This window comes from Amblyomma mixtum, chromosome 2, assembly GCF_055824585.1.
Source record: "Amblyomma mixtum isolate Tamu chromosome 2, ASM5582458v1, whole genome shotgun sequence".
Taxonomy (NCBI): Eukaryota; Metazoa; Arthropoda; class Arachnida; order Ixodida; family Ixodidae; genus Amblyomma; species Amblyomma mixtum.
In genome coordinates this window covers 314,141,270-314,161,839 of record NC_143013.1, presented here as the reverse complement: position 1 = coordinate 314,161,839, position 20,570 = coordinate 314,141,270, and the positions used below count along the sequence as shown (strand labels likewise).

Below are 20,570 nucleotides of genomic sequence, written 5' to 3'. Positions count from 1 at the left end.
GAAGTTTTTTTTTTATGCCTCACGTGACCTCTAACCCCTCTCTGACGTCACAATCATTGGTCGGCTGTTGAAATCGAAACCGAAAGAGCACGAGACAGAAATTTAATTATAAATTATTTAGCGGTCGTAGGAGGTTACCACGTGGTAATTCGTGTATAATAATGCCTTTCAGCTCATTACAAAAAAGAATACACGCACTCAAAGGTTAAATGTCTATACTCCTTTCAGAGAACATACTTACATGCTTTTTTCTTGGCTTTAAAAACTGTCTTGCAAGGAACAACTTAGTAGTGCCCATTTTTACGAGTTATTTGCTATGGTTTTTGTGAACTGCAGGGTATAAAACCAAACGCGGTGCTAAAAAGTGCGCTGCAGCGTGCCTACTTTTTTTTCTTCCCTTTTCAAAGCTTCGTGGGGTCTGCGATGATTGGCGCAGTGGTCGTCGCCGCGCTTTAGCCAAGTCTATTTAGAAAGCAATCCATGTTTGGCGGTAGGTTTCGGATCATGGAGAATGGTCGCAGATAACTGTTGATTCTGGTCATGTTCCTCTTTTCACTGATATTCTTTGCCGTCGGGGCAGCGTCAGCTTTATGCTCGTCTGTCTGGCTAGTCGTGCTACCAGCATGCGCCGTCGCCTTCGGTCTTCAAGCATTTTCGTCTCTGTCAATAGCCATTTCAACATCCCTGGTTGCGGCGCAGCTGATCCCGAGCATTGTTGTAAGAAAAGAAACTGCTTTCATCTTCTCTGATGTTTAATTGTTTTATTCAGTGCCGTGAAGTCACATGAACACTTGAAATAGAAATTGCATGTGCCTCGCGTTGGCCCACAAGATGAAGGCCTGCTGCATTTTTGACAGCTACAGCATGAACACATATGGGCTTGTGTACCGTTGCAGTTATGCTGAATTGTTTTGTCAGCGTTTCCAAAAATGTCTGTGCGATGTATTTTGTTAAGTAGCGTGTCTGGGACTATTGTTACCCTCATTAGCTGTTTACTTGTTTATTTGCTTATCTCAACACTCCTCAGTACTAAGTGCTCGCAAACAACATTTCTGCCTGCGATGAGTGAAACACCGAAAGATGCAGTCCCAGACCGCACGCACTGCGATATCAAAAAAGCAATACAAAAGGTTTTTCTTCTATTTATATAGTTTGCAGCATTAAGTTATCTTAAATACACAGACCATGGGGTTTGCATCCGAGCTGTGCGGTGGTTGGCTTCTGCACCCGTCGTCGAAGTGTACTTCACACGGGGTAGGGCAAGACTTCTCACCTTAGGGAGATCTAGAACCTTGCTGGTGCTAAACGAGCCACATCGCATAGCCCAGAAAGAAACACGGCGGGCTGTATGATTTTAACGAAGGGTGTACATTCAGAAACAGGAGTGAGTGGGGCCAGATGCGAATTAGGTGCTCTAGCAGTTCGGTTTTCACTGCGCTTCCGGTGTTTAGATCCAGTGTTCACGGATGGCAGTTATTCGGATAGCGATAATGGGTTAATGTCCATATATGCGGAATCGGTCACTCTCTCCATTCATAGATTCCTGGGAGTCTACCACTCTTGCCGCAGTGGTGCAGTGGCCAAGTGATGTGCCACTGCCCTTTTATGACAGGTACTGCGACCGATGGGACTTGCGTTGCTTGGGCTGGTTGCGACCCAGGTTACAGTGCTCGCGCACTACAAATGAGTAACATATCTTTCTGGGTCCTTAGCACTTTATTAGTGTGGTCCCGTGCAGCATGTGAACAAAATAACGCCCTCAGGTGGTAGTAAAAGCAGTTGAAAAAAATCTTTTAAGTTATACGTATATCAAAAGAAGAGTTACGTAAAAAATGCCTATAAAATGAAAAATTTTCAGCATTGCGAAATAAATGAAATCTGAGTGTGCTTATTAAAACTGTTTGGGGCATGAACATTTTGTGTGTTACATCTAAGGATCGCTGAATTTGCTGTAAATATGGGAAATCGCCTTTTCTAAAACCTTGGAAGCGATGGTAATGGTGTGAATTCTCCTGGGCAAGAGCAGGCCAAAGCAGCTGAGATGGCCACCTGACATTTCTGTTAAATCATTCCATCTTGTTGTTCTCATCTGGTACCAAGATTAACTAACAACGGTAATAATAAATTTTCATTTTCACCAGAAAAGGGCTCAGGAGTTTTAAGAAAAAGCTGTGACGAGCCTGGCTGGCTTCTGGGCCCTGTGTAAAAAAAGGCACAACAGCAGCGAGAATAACACGAAGCCTTAGAGCTGCAGCTTTACTACTTATATGATTGCTAAGTTGGTTATCTGTTAAGATGCAGTGCATGTTTTTCCCAGAATATATGAGAGCTAGATATGGGTGAAGCCTCAATGAAAAGTGCAAATTTATGCAAGGTATTTTCTAGTATTCGAGCTGTGAGGCTTTGTTTTCATCACTACGCATGTTGGATGCATTAATTAAGGTCACAGTCTAATTCTCTTCTGTGGTTTTCAAAGCAAATGTGAATGCTCTCAGAATAATTCCTTTCCTTTACTTCTATGGCCCAACACTCTGTTGTGTTCCTCAGCATGAAGGTGGGCATACCATGGTACACTTCTAGGTTACTTAACGATGTTGTTTGTTGCTTTCATTTCATGACATGCTACTTGTGCTAGGGCCATTTTCAAGCTCTTCTATTCACTTTTTGTTTTGCAGAAAAAATGTGTACCATTCTTGGAGCTGGTTGTGACGATGTCTGCGTTAATCTTTCCACTTGTATACATTCCCCCGTGGCTCTCACAACTGAATCTCACTCTCTTGGCTCTCCTGGACCCTGTATTCTTGGTTCTGGAGGTCCTTCAAATGTTGAGCTTGGTTCGCTGGTGCAACATAAAGGCACAAGCAGGGATTGACAATGAGCCTGCAAAGTGGAAAGTGAGTATTGTTTTTTGTTTGTATTGGTATCTTGCAAATTTGTCTGCTGGCTGGAGCAGACATGCCTTTACTGGAAATTACTGCAGTTGTCAAGGAGATTATGATGTGATTACCAAAAGAACCTGGGGCTTTGTTTTGTAATAGATGTCTTTGTGACTCATTTTTTCTTGCTTCTGTATTATTGGTCAGCACTGTTTTGAATGCTGCAGCCGGCGACTGACATTGCTTGTTTAGTTGTCACTCATAATGCCACTTGACCTGTCCATCAATGGTGGAAGAGCAAAAGTGTGATTGGGGAGAAACTGTTGACCTCTAATTCAGTTAGTGAAACCATCATGGGATCGTCTTTGCTTTCAGTGATTGCAGAGACATATATAAGTTTGTACTTTATAACGATGGTAAATATGTTAAAAGAATTTTTATTTATTTATTTATTTAAATAAATAAAAATTCTTTTAACATATTTACCACCATTGTAAAGTACAAACTTATATATAAGCATGTCTCTGCAATCACTGATTGATATATAAGCAGAGACATGCTTATATATAAGTTTGTACTTTACAACGATGGTAAATATGTTAAAAGAATGACATTTAGGTGTTCTTCATTACCCTCAGCTACTTCATTAGGCAGCCACCACTGGGAAATCTTCTTGTACATTGTGCTTACAACTTTTTACTGCATGTCCTTTGTATGATTGGTACCTCAATATAGATTCATTCAGCATATCACGTAATCATAAAAAAATATTGGTGGTTTTTACCCTTTCATAAATATTTTCTGTATCCTTTTCATGGGAATGTTATCAGCAAATAATGTCACATTTGCTTTAACGACATGCATCGAACATTGGTGTGCAGATTGGTATTGTTCAATATCAGTCGTAAAATATTTCTGGTATTGCGTTTCATGAGATTGATTGATTCCAAGAACACATGCTGGAATTGGACAGGTTATCCACCTTCTGGTAATGAATAAAAAGACAAGAAATTCTTTATTGCTGGAAGGAAATACTAGCTAAGCCTTGCATTTCTTTTTCTGCAGGCCGTAGTGCTGTCATTTACCGTAGTCAGCTGGTTTTCTTCTGTTCTTTTACTGCTGCGTATTGTTAAAGGAGCGGACCCAAGGTAAGTTTGTTTCAGTCTTTGAGGGCATGACTAGATGGATATCAGCAATGCTGTATAGTTTAGATCGGGACGCATGCGCGCTATGTTGCTTCTTGATTTGGTAGTCTGTATGTTTGTTTGATATTTGTCAAAAGATGATGCGTCTTATCATTTGCTTCTTGAATATGTACTCACTTTTTAGCTTTTTTTCTCTGTTTTCATGTGCTAAATATTCTAACCTATCATTTACTCCTCTTTATGGCCATTTTTAGCGTTCGTATAAGCGAAGATAGAATGCATATCTACTGCCTCATCAGTTCAAATTGCTTATGACCGTGCCTACTTGAAGTTTGTTGCTTTCAATGTGTAATGTGTCCCTTTCCTGCAACGGCCTCAAATGTGAGGCTAGCAGTATGTTCAAATAAAAAAAAAATAAAAGCAATGGTGGTCTCACATCTGACCATTTTTTTTTTATGTGCCTGTCGGAAATGTCATGAGTATCTTAGTTCACTTACCGAGCTACCCTTCATCATGAGAAGTGGAGAAGTGGGGATAATATAAATCAGCTTGTTTTAAGACTGTTAGTTGGATTTTTGGCCTTAGTGATTAAGAGGCGGTCAGCAGTGTATCTTGTTTGAGTTGCAGTGTCCTTCAGTTTCAAGATATGGGCAAAATGGCAGAGTATTGTGCTTAGAAATCATGGAATTTTTACATGCATCATAGGTTCTCTAGGGTATGAGTACGTCATTGTTGCACAGCTGTTGTGAGAAGTGTGCTGCTTCATGTTACTTCACCTACACGTGCATTTATAAAAATCATTTTCCTTCACAGAAAAATTCATTTCCACTAAATTTTCTGTACAAGTCTGGTTTCTGTACAAGCCTGACCCGAAAGCAACAAATTCCAGGAAAAGCCCGTGCATGTTTTTATTTATTGATGCTACAGTGCAAAGGCGGAAGCTGAAATGAAGTGCTTCTGCTCATATCTTTTCGATCTTGTTGCAGGCTGGTCACAGCACTTCTCGTTCTTAATGCTGTAGCTCATGCTGCCTGTATATATGTGGACTCAGGTGAGAGGGTACTATTTAATGTGACTGTTCATTGGATGTGAAGCTTACGAAACTCTCATGCAGTGTGTCAGCTGACCAGAATGGTGTGGTCAAATTTCTGTTAAGTTTTCTGCTCAGTAGGACTGTTGCGCAGATAATTAAGAGCAAACTTGAAAAGTTTTAGTAAGTGTTGTTTTGAAGCCATTTGCTTTTCAAAACTTCAAGTGCAAGGTGTCTGTCTTTATGCAAATGTGTTTATATGTTAGCTGGTCTTGCTTTCCATTTCGAAGTATTGTGTTTTTCATGTGCGTTTTAGTACCATATAAATGTCCAGGTCCTATTAGAGCCAACTCGAAGAGGTTTTCGAAGTTTACTTAGTCTAATGAAACTTTCACTGTGGGTGTTCGTCTCCATCCTGACCATTTGTACAGAGTTTGCAGCCATGTGGCATTTTGTTCCTGTGCAAACTGACACTAAGTTTGCCATATTCTTGGCTTCAGTTCATGTTGATTTCTGTGGACACCACTGTGCTTACTACATCACAAACATCACCTGCACGTTTACGTCCACTCTCTGATTGTGGAAGAAAATTTTTAAACTTGTATCAGGTCATCCTAAAAATTTTATGAATGGAGTCAAGGTTTCCAGTTTCTATTTCAGCCATTCAACATGTGTGCAAGTATTAGTAACATCATTGCTATGTCAAGTGGAGTGTAATCTCTGGCCCCGAATTGAGTTGCAGTTTGATGTTTTAACATAGTATTTTCAAGAGCTTGAGAGGCAACCTTAAGGAGTATGATCCTGTCAACAACTCAAAATGTTCCAAAAGCCTTCACAGTTGCCATTTAAATCTTTTTGCCTTGACTTCTGGAATCCTACTTTTACATGACATGTTGGATAGAATGAGTTTGAAGGCCATACTTTTTTGTCACTTATTTTCTGTAACTCTCTACTAATGTAGCTGGCATGTAGAGCATGGTCATTCAGTAACATCAGCAACATCAGCGACTCAAGGCTCTAAAGGCATTCATTGCATCTAATCTAATCTTTATCCTATTTAATTTCATCCTTTTGTTCTCATCAGATCCCATTCTTAAATGTTGTAATGCCATTTGGTACTATCTACTGCTGTCTGAACAGTATACTCAGCGCCATTGTGGCTGGTAATTTATGAAAGTTTTCTGCTGTTTTCATACTTTTTGGTTGTATCTTCTTTCTATTTGTCATCGTCTTTCCTTTTCCTCCTAGGCATAATAAGTGATGCAGCTGTGATTCTGATAATGTCTCTGGTGTTGCTGAAGCTGAGCCCCTATGAGACAGAGATTAATGGGATCTTCTGCCATGTTGTTAACTCAAACCATGCAGAGTGAGTGTGCTTCTTTTTGTCATTGTGTTTGCATTTTGCATGATTTAAGTATTAGGTGTGTTGTATGTGTTTCAGTTTAGCTCACACATTTTCTTCCCATCTACTATGGCTGTGGGCAGATTTAAAGAATTGCCAGGGCTAAGGGAGCGATCTTCTTTTCCTGAGCAAGAAATTTCTCATGGGGAAACCGTCATAAGTCCTCATCCTTTTTGATGTAAAATATTTATGGTATGTGCTTAGAAAATAGGACGGGGGAGTTAAAATTATGCAATAACCTTAATCATTAGATAAGACATTTTGAGCAAACATGTGACTTGACCCTTTGTAGGGCAGCAATGAAACATGAGTCCCACTTGGTTCAAATGCTGACAAGCAGCAGACAACAGTGTGCATATGTACCATATTTTTGCATGCTGAACACTATCGAACTATCACACAAACCATTCAGCTAATTAGTCTTGGTTTCCTGTATGTGTTTAGAGTGTGAGTTTACAGTTTGACGCTGCCCATTTCTGAAGGAAAAGAAAACTGAAAAATTGCCAAGCTTTTAGCCTTTTTTCCCAGTGAACTTCCTCATAATACTTCTTGAAAGAGTTTTCATTTCTAGTGCAAGTTTTGTTATATGTCGAAAAGACTGAGATACAGGAAGGTGCCACATTTGAGGTCTTTTTGCAAAGTCATTCGTACAAGTGTGTACCCTTTTTTTAAAAAAACCAACGTTCGAAATGGCTTGAAAGTGATGTTATTCAGTTTCTACAGCCATTCTGAGAGCAGTTCTACCATTTGAATGCATTTGAGACATATAATTTCATGCCTCACAAAGGGTTAAAGGGGCACTAAAGGGAAATCTCAGACTAAGCAAGACAGGTTATACCTCGGGAACATTACTGACGTTTGTTGTTATTGTAAAGGTGGCTGCATTGCTGAGAAAACTGCAAATGGCTGTCTCGAAACCCTTCCACATTCAAAGTGCCTGCAAAAAGTGAACTGCCACGATGTCATTTCTATGATGTCTTTGCAATCCGACCAGTCAGAGGCCCCACTTCCAAGGACCGGATACCCAGCTGGAAACCGAGAACCAAAATTCAACAGATTAATGGTCACGGCAACAAGGTGCACATGCGCTGCCCTTCCGCCCCCAACTATATAGTTGGATCCAACTCAAGAATGAAGCGGCTTTTTCTTGTCAAAAGACCTTCTTCCAGCCAATTGCGTCGGCCAGTTCTCATGACTCTGCTAGCATGACAATGCAGGGAGGGACTATATTCCCTTTCATATGCCACTCCCTGCATTGCCACACTAGCAAGGCGGTGAGTACGGACCAACACCACTGACGGGGAAAAGCCACTTCGTTCTTGAGTTTTGCATCCGACTTCCACTGCATCGTGTGCATATGTGTCCTGTTGCAATGCGTGCATACAGTAGACAGGCTCTGTTTGTATGAAAGAAACTATGTGATGTTACCGAGGGCAGCCGCAGACTGCAGAACAAACCGCTGCTTGCGCTAACGTGTATGTATACGCGTCAGCAGTGATAACGCGAGCGTGTGGCCTTCAATGCATTGTGTGCTCTCGTGAAGTGCGCATGTAAGCTTCGAGGAGGGATTCTCAGAAGCATGCGAGCAGCAGTCATGCTCAAATGTATTTCATTCAACATCAAATCTTAGTTAAAAAGTTGCATGGGCTTTGTCGTCAAACGGCTCACTGCTGTCGTTTATTGCATTTGTTGACTACTTAGTAAATATGTTCGCAGACAACCCTTGTGATTGACTCTTCTGTGGTCGTTGTGATTTCTACATTCGTGAATTGCTTTAGGTTATAAGCAGAAACGAACCACTGTACGTTCTACCCAACTATAGTCTGCCGCCTTCTGGCTACTGCTGTCGGCAGGGGATGCGTGCATAATCTTTATGATCATGCATCAGCTGGTTGAACGTTTTTATCGCGGAAAACCCTGCCTTGCGTGCCGGTGCTTCACATACTGTGTGCATGATGACCCGTGTTGGGAAACGTTTTTCTTTAATGAGCTCTTAGGCGCCCGTTCCTGCGTTCCGCGTCGTCGTAGTCGGCGTGATCGGTTGTCTAAGTAGCAGAGCGAAACAGCACCTGGAACGTAGATGTCGGGGGAAGATTGTGGTGGGTGGCTAGAAGCGTAACACGCCACCTGCTACTGCGCGTCGGTGTAGTCGACGTAGTCGGCGTAACACGCACGTCACCTGACAGGTAGTAGTAGAGCGAAACGCCACATGTCATGACGAAAGCGGAAAATGAACAGCTGGAAGGGAGCTCCCCATGGAGGAAGGAAAGAACATGGCGGCTCCCGAAGGTTGGCGAGCAGCGCGTAGCACGCCCCTGCCAGCGTTGGCCTGCGGCGTGTGAAGAGCAGCGCTCAAACTTCGCGTTACCGACTATCGTAATCTTCTGCCAATTTTTTCGTCACACCTAAAAGCATATTCGCCTTTAAACTGCGCAGAAAGCCTGAAAGACCACGCGCTCGTATAGCGCTTCACAAGTTGATGACGTGCACGCGTGCATGAGTGTGTCTGCATGGGCGCGTATTGAAAGTAGAGAAACAAACCTTTTGCAATTGCATAACGCCCTCAACCCGCACTTAGTAGTCGATTCGACAATTGAAGTGAGAACGAAACTGCTTCTTCGGTCGCATAGCTAGGATGCTGTTGTGAGGTTGCGGTTCAGCACTTGCGGCTTACAACGGCCACACGCAGCTTGAGTGCACATGTAAACTGCGAGGCGAAATGTTCGGCGTTCGTATTTTCAACTGGCCTTCCGGTCTGTTTAAATTACGAGACTGTTCGCACTGCCGGCCATGCTCGCCACGCTGCTTTCCTAGCATTTCGGCATGCATTTCGTCGGTTATTGCCCTCCGGGACGACGAAATAGCGTTCCTCCGCTGCAGAAATCTTCAAGTGGCGGCGCCTTATGCACCTCGTTTTTACGCGACATATCAGGTGACCCTAGCCTATCAGTCTAGCCTGACTTTGTATTCCCCTTTAGTGTCCCTTTAAGTATGCACCATTAGTTGATTCCTAGTGGTTTCTGAGGAAAGGAAAGGGCGCAGTAACTGTCTCACTTCTTGGTGGATGTCTCAACCGCGCCGTGAGGGAAGGGAGGAAGGTGGGGAATGGTTAAAGGGGAGTTTAGCGTCTGAAAGCGACTCAGGCTATGAGGGACGCCGTAGTGAAGGGCTCCGGTAAATTTCGACCACCTGGTGTTCTTTAACGTGCGCTGACATCGCACAGCACACGGGCCTCTAGAATTTCGCCTCCATCGAAATCCGACCGCCGCGGCCGGGATCGAACCCGCGTCTTTTGTGTCAGCAGCCTATCGCCATAAGTACTGAGCCACCACGGAAAGAAGAGAGAGAAAAGAGATAGAGGTGCCCTATTGGAGGGCTCCGGAACATTCGACACCCGTGGATCACATCGCACAGCAGACGGACGCCTTTTGCGTTTCTCTTTCGCCTCCGTCGAAACGCGGCCGCCACGGTCGGGTTCGAGCCCGGGTACAAGTAGTGGAGCGCTTTAAACACTGAGCCACCGCGGCGGACTAACACATTGGATTGCTACATAAGTATTTATAAAATTAAGACTTCACAGCCCTAATTTACAAGACATTCTTATTTTTAGGAACACATTTTCGCAACCTCATTCATGTAGGGGGTGTACGATGTCATGCACACCCCTCAGTGGCGGGCTGCTCCTTGTGAATACTCGTTCGGACGCGAGGGATATCAATTTTGTTCCTAAAGTTGACTATAGTTTTCGTGTGTACCTGGAGACCCTGAATTCGTAACAATATCGAAGAGGATGGAAGGAGGGAAGAGGATGTTGCTTTGTAGTGTGGAGCCAGCAGTATATGATTTCGGTTACCTGATGCTCAGACGAAAAGACAGATAAATACTGGCTGTATGCAATGTCAGACCGCAGCCTCCCACCGGAAATGGTAGTCTTCTTGTTTTTGGCCTAAGAAGAACAAGGTTGGAGGATTTTTCTCAATGTTGCTCGTTAAGTTAATTGTGCGCGCGTTCGATTTCCTCACCGTGGCCAAGAACTGGCGTATACCTTGTGGGGCTTCGGCATGGTCTTCTTTAGCATTCCTGCCTCCCCCTCCACTCTCTCCCTGTGGTGCTGGAGGCCATCTGTCTTGTCCGCTGTCTCCGCCAGGTGCGCTCGGGTCGATGTTTGCCCCCCCCCCCCCCCCCCCCCCCCCCTTTTTTTTTCCTCCGATGTCTTTTTCCCCGTGGTAGCCACGAGAAGACTTCTCACCACGCTGGCTGGAAGGTTGAAATATTTGCTAGGCTCAAGAATGACTGGAGGAAGGCACACGCAGGGACTGCACGTGCGTGTCGCCACCGGGGAAGGGACGAGGGGCCGGCAGGTGACGCCGTCTGTTCCTCTGGCGCTTATTAATTATTTTTCAGTGCCCTTCCCATGCCCGCTAACAGGAAAAGCAATTGCCGGTGTTTGTACTCTTGCTTAGTGCACGGGGCTCGTTGCCTACCGCCTCTTCCCTTATATGCCGACTCTCTCCGGAGTAAACGTGGCGTTGGCGTTCTGTGCTGGAAACGGAAATTCCTCCCTGTTGGCCACAAACATTTTTGTCGGAATGGTCCTGCTCCATAGGATGATAAAGTTGGCTGCGGCGAGCAGATGGTATTGGATTCGATTATGTGGTCTCGCCGTTTGTAACGGGTCGGAACTAAAACCCCCATTGATTGTGAAAGTAGCGACACTCTCCTTCCGGCAGATATTTTTCTACTCAATTCTCAGATTTCACTCTCCCAGCGGTGGGCGCGCTGCGCACGGCACGCTTGGCCTGCCTACGCGCTCTAGGCGCTGCTGGAGGGTCAGTGGCCGCGCTTGTTTCTGCTTTTAGTGCGAGGACGTTAAAGGGACTATGCAAATAATTAAAAGCCGCTTGCAAATGTTTTCAATGCTTAGTGCTCAGAAGCATTCACAACAAGTATGAGTCTTCGGAACTGAGCCGGCAATTTATTATGAATTTTTAAAAATCGTGTTTTTTAAAATTCGCGGGCCGTTTGGTGTCTTCGTAGGGACCCATTTTGAAACCAAAATCGGGAAAATAGACGTCACTATAGTCGGATACAACTTAAGTCTGCAGTGAAGCTCCGCCCACATTCAGCCTCGCCGCACAAAATTCCTCCACGACGAAAACGTAGTCCGCTGCTTAAACGTTTCTTGTTACCTAAACAAGAAGCTTGTCACAAAGAAAAAAATTATGAGCTCTATAATTTTGATACATGGATTGTTTGATATAGTCCAACATTAAAAAGCTGATTTCGTTTACTGTTGTTGGCCAGCGGAGTAATACAGAACGCCGCGGACCGCAGCCCAGTGTTAGCAACTGCTGTTCTTTTAAGTTGTATCCTACTATAGGGGACCGCAGCTTCGCAGGGGGGCGCTGCAGACGCCAGTGAAAAGCGCCCTCTCCGGCCGACTCCGCACTTTTGACCGGGCAAACCGGTCACCCCTCCCATTGAGTAGCTGCGCGAGCAGCGCGCTTTCTCCTGAAAAAAAGGCAGTTCTGCACGTACTTTGCACGTGTTGGCCAGCCTGCTAATCTCTTTGTGCAGTCACGAGATTTTCCCTCGTGCTTGAGCACTGACGAGCTTCAGAGGATTAGCAAAATGTACAAAGGCGCTAGAAAGAAATCCGAAGAGCACGGCGCCCACGCGCTGCGCAGTCGGAATTTATCTTCAATGCGTTTTTATCTCGGTAGTAACAAAAAGACGCTAGAGTGGTACATTATTGTATCACGGATGTCTCTAGCGTATTTGTGTTGCGAGCCAAGTATAAGCGTGACGAAAATAAATTCCAACAGCGGAGCGCCTAGCCACCGCGCTGTTCGCATTTCTTTCTGTCGCGGCAGTACGCTCTGAGATGTAGGTTAAAAGAAATAGTGGACAGCTAACTTTTTTTTTCGCTGCGCAAACTTGAAAAAAGAACTGCTAGTGGATCAGGCCCACTCCGTGAAGCAAATTGTTGACGAAAAAGCTGGTACCGTAACGGCGAAATGTGTATCGCAAGTAAATGACGAGATCATTTAAGACGTGGAATTCGAGTTATATACCATTTTATTTTTGGCGTGGCCATCTTCGCAAGATACTTCATTTTGTTGGGTGGCTGAGCAGTTCGGTGCATGCAGGTTCGTTGGCCAAATAATAAGAATTTTGTTATGTGCTTCGCTGAATAATAATGGCAATAATTTTTATTTTAACTTAAAATAAAGTGGCCTTAGGCGACACGCGAGGCTGAAGAGAAAAACGAAAACACGCACGAAATCCGCCTACCAGCTTCTTGCTATATACGGCTAAGAGAAAAAATGCTCTAGTTTGGTCAACCGCTACAACGGAGATGAGCGGTTGGTATATTTATTTTAATGCCGATTACAGCGCACGCGCATCCCCAAAACAATTTATTTGCAGAGCCATCGCTCATATGCAAACGCTCATTCACGTGCAAGCAAACATGATTATTTTTACTTTTAGAATTTTTTTACATGTAAAGCAACTTCGAGAATTGAGCCAGGCGTCACAAGTCGGAACATTGAGGAGATCACTGACCTTGCCTCATACGCGTCTGCATAATGCCGCTAGCTGTAGTCAGTTTCCAAAATAAAAAACGGCAAAAAAATGACTTTCGTTAGCGCGAGCTTTACTAAACACTGCATGCTTAGTGAATTACAGCAAAAACTGCTCAGAAATAATATTACGCGTGCAACATACCAAACGTGTTTAGCAACTGGAAAAAGCTTACTTCACCCTGCCCAGTTATCGAGGCCTGCCGTTTCTCGTTCTCATCGATTTCATACCCAACAATTCCGGACAAAAACATTTTTGAATAGGAAAAAGTGTATGAACGAACGCATTTTTTTTTTCATATACTGGAAGATTTCACTATAGCAATCTCCCATCGATAGGCTTGGATTTTTTCTTTCGTACTAACGTTTTTCCTGTCGTCAACTGCTCGATACGAGCGATGAAAAATATTTAAGATTTTGCTGCATATAGAAAGGGTGGACCATTACCTTCAATATTTCCGTTACTATACGTTACAATTTTCCCATATTAAATTTTTTTCCCCCAAGAATGTAGGAGTAGGACATCTCCAGGAAATCTGTAGAATTCCACGGGCAGTCCTTGGCCGTTGATGTTCAGAGAACTATTGTGACAGCCCCACACACAACAAGTTTCTCCACTCTTAGAACGTCGCGGAATTCACAGCGAGCGGCAACACCACTTTTGTGCGCCCGCGAGCAGTACGGCACGTGCTCACAATGAAAGAGAGAGTGCCAGCTGCGCGAGCAGCACGCGCGTACCAGTCGACAGGCTGCTGGCTCAATGCGCTCCGCCGGCGACGTGCCCTGACAGAAACGCCAAAATGAACGGCAGGGGAGAAGTGGCGCTGGTGCAGTGGGAGCAAACTTCAGGTGCGCTTCCCTATAGTCCCATGACGTCGGCAGGCCACCACACGCTGCCATTCGCTCGAGCCGCGGCAGCCACGACGTCACGGGCACACTTCCCGGTAGCTGTGAAAATCGTCTGCACGAGCCGCCGCGCGACCACCTCGGGCGAGCGCGAGCCAGGGCATTGCCTTCGCGCGTATGGTTTCAATTTACCTGTGCCGCCTCTTTCTGTCGCGAGTTCCGGAGCCACTCGCAGTGCCTTTTTCGACCGCCCAAGATGAATACGCCTTGCTGTGTCGTCGGCTGCAAACACAGTGACTGGCGAGGTGTTGAACTCAGACCGCAGAGACGCTGCCGACACGCTTAAACCGAACGTCAGCGAATGACGTATTCATAGGCGGAGCCCAGTCCCGGAGCTGTTTTCTTAATTTTTTTCTGGTGCCCCGCGCGTACGAGTTGAGGGGGGAGAGGAGGAGCGTGATTTTGAATCGTCTATAACATTGTTGTTATTGATGCTAGCTCAAAAATTCTTGCTCTGGGGTGACGAGTGATGGATTGCATATCTCTCTTCTGCTTTACGTAATCTCAATTAATTTACTGCATAGTCCCTTTAAGGAACCAGTGTCGCAGAAGAGCCGGCGTCGTCGTCGGTGTCATTGACCGTGAGCTGGAGATGTGCGAAAAATCCCCAGAGAAGCAACCTAGGTGGCACGTAGGCGCCTATGCCACGTGACCTTGTGACGACATCACAACCTGCCCACTGGATTGTGAAAAAACTACCCAACGTAGCTGGTGGCAGTTCAATTAATAATTGGTCGTGAGAGGTTGCTCAGCAAGATAAATCCGTGTCTCACAAGCCCTGCCGGTGGCAGCACCTGCCATCGCAGGGCCATGGCGCATCTCTTAACCGCCGCACCACTAAGCCAGAAGTGATATGAAGACTCCCAGGGATATATGAAAGTAAAGTAGGGAATGACTAATTCCGCATATGTGTTCTTTAACCCACTAGCACTATATCGCGTAAGTTTTTTTTTTATTTTTAGTTTAAGAACCAACGTTCGGAGACATTCACATGGCTTTGGAAATGTCACGTGAGGTTGTAGCGGTAAGTATCGCGCGTAAAAACAAAGCGACGAACGAATAAACACGCTCTGAACGGCGAGAAACTGTTGCGTTTCAGCATCGTTGTCTGGCACTCTGAGGCATTTGGAGCCGGAAATGAAGCTGTAGAAAAACTGTATCGTCATCAGTCTCGGGCAACGGACAGAAGACTTGACCGAGGCTCGACGGCCGCTTAAGAAAACTTATAGACTTACATGTGTCGACGATAAACACGATCATTCCGGCATGCCATTTAGTTTATCTATGAAGCAAATGCGCCAAGTTTCGCATGGCGTCATCTTCCACTCGCGATCAGTAAGAAAACTCTAGACGAAATCTCCCACGGCTGCTATGGACAGGCAACGGCAGAATATATCCACGAAAAGGAATTGTTCATCGGGGTCATTCACCCGGAATAACATCTTTATCAACATATTCGGTGATAGTAATGTGTTACGGATGTATCAGATGAAATCCCTAATATATGAATCAGATGAAATCCCTAATATATGAAGTTTTTTGTTGCGAATGCACTATTTCACTAGCAATCCTGAAAAAGCCGATGGGCCTCTGAATTCTGGACCTTTAACCTTTGAGATGAAATGACTTCGATGCGGTGTGGCTAGGGGAAGGTCACATGGTACGAACGTTTAAAAGAGATTGTATTGAAGGACAATTGAAGCAATATCTAGGCAAGTGTCAAGCGAATTCGAAGGACAAATTAAGGCAGTGTTTAGGCAGTAGCCAAGCTAATTCGAAACTAAGAGCTTTCGCACGTCATACTTGGTTTAACGGCGTTAAAAGTGTGGTATTTTTGTAGACCGACTTATACGAGCATACAGATATTTTCAAGATGTGCAGGGACTTGCAAGTATCTTGCAGGTGTTTACAATGCATGCATACGACGGAAGAGATAGCACGATTTACAAAAAGACACTTTTCACACCGCCGAGGTGGCTCAGTGGTTACGGCACTCGGCTGCTGACCCGAAAGACGCGGGTTCGATCCCGGCCGCGGCGGCCGAATTTCGATGAAGGCGAAATTCTAGAGGCCCGTGTGCTGTGCGATGTCAGTGCACGTTAAAGAACCCCAGGTGGTCGAAATTTCCGGTGCCCTTCACTACGGCGTCCCTCATAGCCTGAGTTGCTTCGGGACGTTAAACCCCAATAATCCAATAATCCAAAAAGACACTTTTCACGCATGTATTTAACAAACCCTGCATGGAGTAATGTATGCATGCTGTCACTGAATCTGGGCTACATGCGCGTGCACACGAATGCTTTTGCTTCCGCTTTTACTTTTTTGTTATCGTAGTTATCTGAGAGGCTTCACTTGACAAGAAGCTGCATTCGGGCTCTCGCGAAAACACTCGCGATCTCTTAACACACTCAGACCACCCTCGCGAACGACAGGGACTAGGAAGGAGACAAGACAAGCGCGGTAGTTTCAGTATGACGCCTTACCGGCGGGGGCGACCATGAAATACTGTACAGCGCATATAAGTTCAATCCGAAGCCTAGGGACCTACAACAGTGCTGATTTGAACATAGAGAGAATTTTTATCTGAAAGACATCCGCTCAAAAGACAGCTGTGAGGCCGAAATAGGATAATGCGCTCTGTGAATTTAGATGCTCATTGCAGTCGCGAAATATGATAGAGTCTTTTACATTAAACGATGAGCGTGAAATTCTCATAAAATCGTCGCTCGTAGTTAATGGCACCGGACTAGGAAAAACAGCTGTGTGAAAACCTAAGGAAAGATCCGGTTTCTTAAACTTGAACAAACCCTTCGCGAAGCGCGCAGGAGCATTAATAATTACGCAGACAAGTTCTGGTCGGGACAGCTCCTTTCTTCCGATGTTGTGCGGCCGCTTTTTCACTCATAGCCCGTACCGTTTTCCTGCAGAGATACCTTCAGTAGACTGTGTTCACCAGCACCAGATGCCGGAACGTCCACTCACGCATTCGAATTTCTGAAGCACGTAACCAGTGTAGTCTGTCGACAATCACATGTATGACCGTTTGTTGAAGGTCAACGGGAAAACTTGAAAGGAGACCGGGAACAGTGTAGCGAGCGATAAAAATAGAAGCACGGATCAGAGGACAAATTCGGGCTGCTGATATTACTCTTGTTTGGGCCAACTGGTTCATGATGAAAGCTGTGTGATAACGGCGGGACCAACGAGGACAGCACATACACACAGACGACAGGATCAGGACCGCTGATATTACGCGTGTTTCTGCAGTGTGATAGTTTCAGGAACGATTAAATTGATTGCTTGCTTTGGGGATTGCTTTGTGCGCTGTCGCTATTGATGTTATAGTTTGGTTGTGGAGAAAGGCTCAAAGGCTGGGATTTTTTCGGTGCTTAGCTCGAATAAGGCCAGCCATTAGTACATTCCTTGTGTATAGCTGCGGTAGATTGCAGCGGTTTTCAGGTGTGCCCGGAACAAACAGACGCAAAAGTAGGAAGAGCTGGAGGCTCTTATGGGAGATGCCGCTTTAACACTCGTACTCATTCTGATGTATGCTCGAAACACTTGTCTTCTGATCGTCTATTTTGCCAGGTTCCCCGATAGGTGCAGCACACGTAGGTGCCGTAAATGCCTATAAATACATTTACAGCCTCTATAAGGGCGCTTAGAACGCTTTGCGGTATGCCAGATATAAAGGCAGTTTCTGTTTTCTGATGAAACCGATGATGACCCATGGCTAGACCATATGCGATCATATGACTCATTGGTCACACGATAAATGAGCAACGTAACTGAGCCCCGAACGCATTCTTCCAAATCGCCCTTCAACTTTGTTAGTGCGAAAACACTGCTTAACACGGTCAAACCCAACCAATAATATTAAGGCTTGCATGACCTTGAGGCTGACCTTGGACAATCTGGAGAAGTAAATATTGCCGCCACTGGGTTTCGAACCCGCGGCGGCACAAACAGATCAGCTTCGCTCGCCACTGCATGAGAGTACTATGCTATCGCCGCAGCCGATCACTCCTCGGGTTAAACTGCAACACACTCTCGCGCTGTGCATTGCGCGTCGTCGTCTCCATCAACTTCCATCTGTGCGCAAAATCTTTCGCTTGTCCTACTCGGCGTAACTACGTTGCAGCCCTACCGTTTTTTTCCCCCTCTTTAGGGCGTTGTAGAGTTTATGAATGACGCTGGTCGCGCCAGCTCCTTTATTTGACGCTGCGGATTCGGAGGGCTCGTGAGCAAGGCGTGCACACGCGGGCCCTGCGCTGTGAAGGGAAGATGCGGCACACGAGGCCTGCTTTTCGGGGACACGCGCTCTGTAGCCGGAGCTGATGGGATCCTCCCTTCCTCGTCGCCAAAGGGAGAGTGAGGGCGGGAGAGGGCTCGCGTGCGGGCACCCTGGGAGGGGAGTGGGGGGGACGCAGCGGGTGGTTGCGGACCCCCCGGGCAGGGAGCGCGTGTCCCGACATGAGCGGGAGTTTGACAAGGACTGAACTTGGGCGTCCATGGGGCGCACTATTAATGTGTACGCGCAGTGGCTGATAACGATGGGCCTAATCACGGTCGCGGTTGGTGAATGCGAAATGCGACGACGACCACAGCCCCCCTGCTGCCACCCTTCTCTACCGTCCCTTCACATCCCCCGTCATTTTTTTTTTCTTGTCTTTTATTTTCCTGTTAATCGTGCTTCGTCCTCCAGCCCCGCACTTCGTGCGCACGCATACTGCTCGGTAGAGTGACGCGGTTCCGCGCGGGTAGCGAAAAGTTGTGCCGCCTTGTGGTCGGCGGCCGCGCGTCTGTTGCGAACTTTATTCTTTCTTTGCCAACACTGCCTACCCTGTCCCTACTTTCTTTCACCTTTCTCTAGGCATTGTTTTTTTTTTTCATTTCTTGTCTGGAGCTTCTCTGATGGCGCGGAGCACTCTGAAGGGAAAGACATCATTGTTGTCCGAGTTCTGCAATACAAATCTCTTAATCAAAATCAGATCATAATCCACTTGGACTAACTGACAAACTGAAACTTTTGCGTACCCCCTGATGCGTGTTCGCCATCCTCAGAACTTTTTCTGCCCACCTAGAGGACACCGGACTTGTTCACTAACTCTAAAACTTACGGCACCCTCCTTGGTTGTATATGCAATTCAATAGCCGCATATATTTATTCATTTCCAAATTTCTATATTTGTATTTTATAAACCCGCCTGTATCCGCCTTTCTCTCCCAAAACTCCTCTCCGTCGCAGAGTATATATCATGCCAACGCTCATTCAACGCCGGCTAAATTATCTGCCCTTGTTAAAGATCTTATCTTCTCTCATAACCTGCGGCAGTTTCGGGAGCCTTGCAGGTGGTGTCGCCGTTTATAAACTGGGCAGTCAGCTGCTGGTGACGCCTTACAGATTTGTCTCCACCGTGTCTGTGTTCTGAACCTCGAGCACTTCTTCTCGATGCCACGACTGGGGGAGTGTGTTACAGGCAGCTTAACCTCCCTGCTTGCTTTGAAGCAATCATAATGTCGGATTTTAGCATAAGGGCACTATGGGGCAGTTCTTCAACTGGTATGCGATCAGGAAGCTCTGACTGACCGCGATGAATGGCGGACTTTCTGCGCCGACTGTTTGGTGTCCGTATTCGAATTGACGAGCCGTGCTGCTTCCAGCAAAGTAGTTGCGGAAAATAACCAAAAGGTTAGAAAGGAATACAGCTGGAAATTCTCGCTACGATGACGTAACCCGTGTTCCACAGCAGGAGGAGAAACGAAATAGGAGGGCTGATGGGAGTGACCGGCCCGACGGATTAATTAGCGCAGCAGCCTTATTACCGCACATTGTGTGAACTGGTCCATCCCGGCGCCACCGCCCCAAGCTGTTGGGTCAGCAACGTGCCGGCGAGCTGCTTAGCGCCTCCCGTAGCTACGGGGCGTTTCCTCGAAGCGGGTTGAGATTTGCCCCCATTCATCACAACGTCCTTTGCTCTCCTGTTCTTTCGCTTTTGAGCTGGAATTTTCACAAACGATTTCCACAGAGCACTGAAGTACGACGAACCGAGGGGGAGAGGGGGAAGAAGGCTGTACGGTGCACTGGGAAGGGCAGGCCGGTGTCTGCAAAGCCGGAATAAATAAGGGGAAACACGTGAGTGGCGAGCAATCGCGAAGGCCAAGTTGAGCGGAGCCACGAGGCGGAAGCGGTGCGATGCAGCGGCAGCAGCAGTGGAGGAGGAGGATGACGATCCTACGCAGCAGTTGCGCGTCCCGGAACTGCGAGGCATCGCGGGAGGGAAAATTGGGACCCGCCGGTTCCGTGTTCCCGTGATCGGGATCCGCGATGGGCGGGAAAAATTCGCTTTCCTTCTTGCTTTTCAGCTGGCGTTCATCCCCTTTTTCGTCGCTTTCTTTTTGCTTGTTTGGTTCTCCTCGGCCCCTCTCTGGATCGCTTAATTCCATCCTCCACTTTTCCGCCTCCTTCTCCCGCACTTTTTTCGTGCACCTTCGCTCTCGTTGGCTCGGGAGTCAGTCTGCCTTACGGCCACTTTGCGTGCTCCATTTCTTCCGCCCTTTCTGCTTTCCCCCTCTCCAGCCCCGCTTTCTTCCCCCTTTCCTTTAGCTACCGGCTTCGGCGGCAGC

General features: G+C 46.1%; 1 protein-coding gene across 1 annotated transcript in view; it reads left to right on the top strand.

Moving 5' to 3' along the window:
- Positions 1-260: 260 nt before the first annotated feature.
- The window catches only part of LOC149365020 (uncharacterized), a 45,056-nt gene continuing 24,746 nt past the window's right edge, over positions 261-20,570 (top strand). Inside the window, exons 1-5 of the mRNA XM_089575096.1 lie at positions 261-717; positions 2,676-2,894; positions 3,942-4,024; positions 5,008-5,072; positions 6,300-6,417. Coding sequence (XP_089431222.1) covers positions 541-717; positions 2,676-2,894; positions 3,942-4,024; positions 5,008-5,072; positions 6,300-6,417 — 662 coding nt within the window. The 5' untranslated portion in view covers positions 261-540. The remainder of the gene's footprint in view (positions 718-2,675; positions 2,895-3,941; positions 4,025-5,007; positions 5,073-6,299; positions 6,418-20,570) is intronic.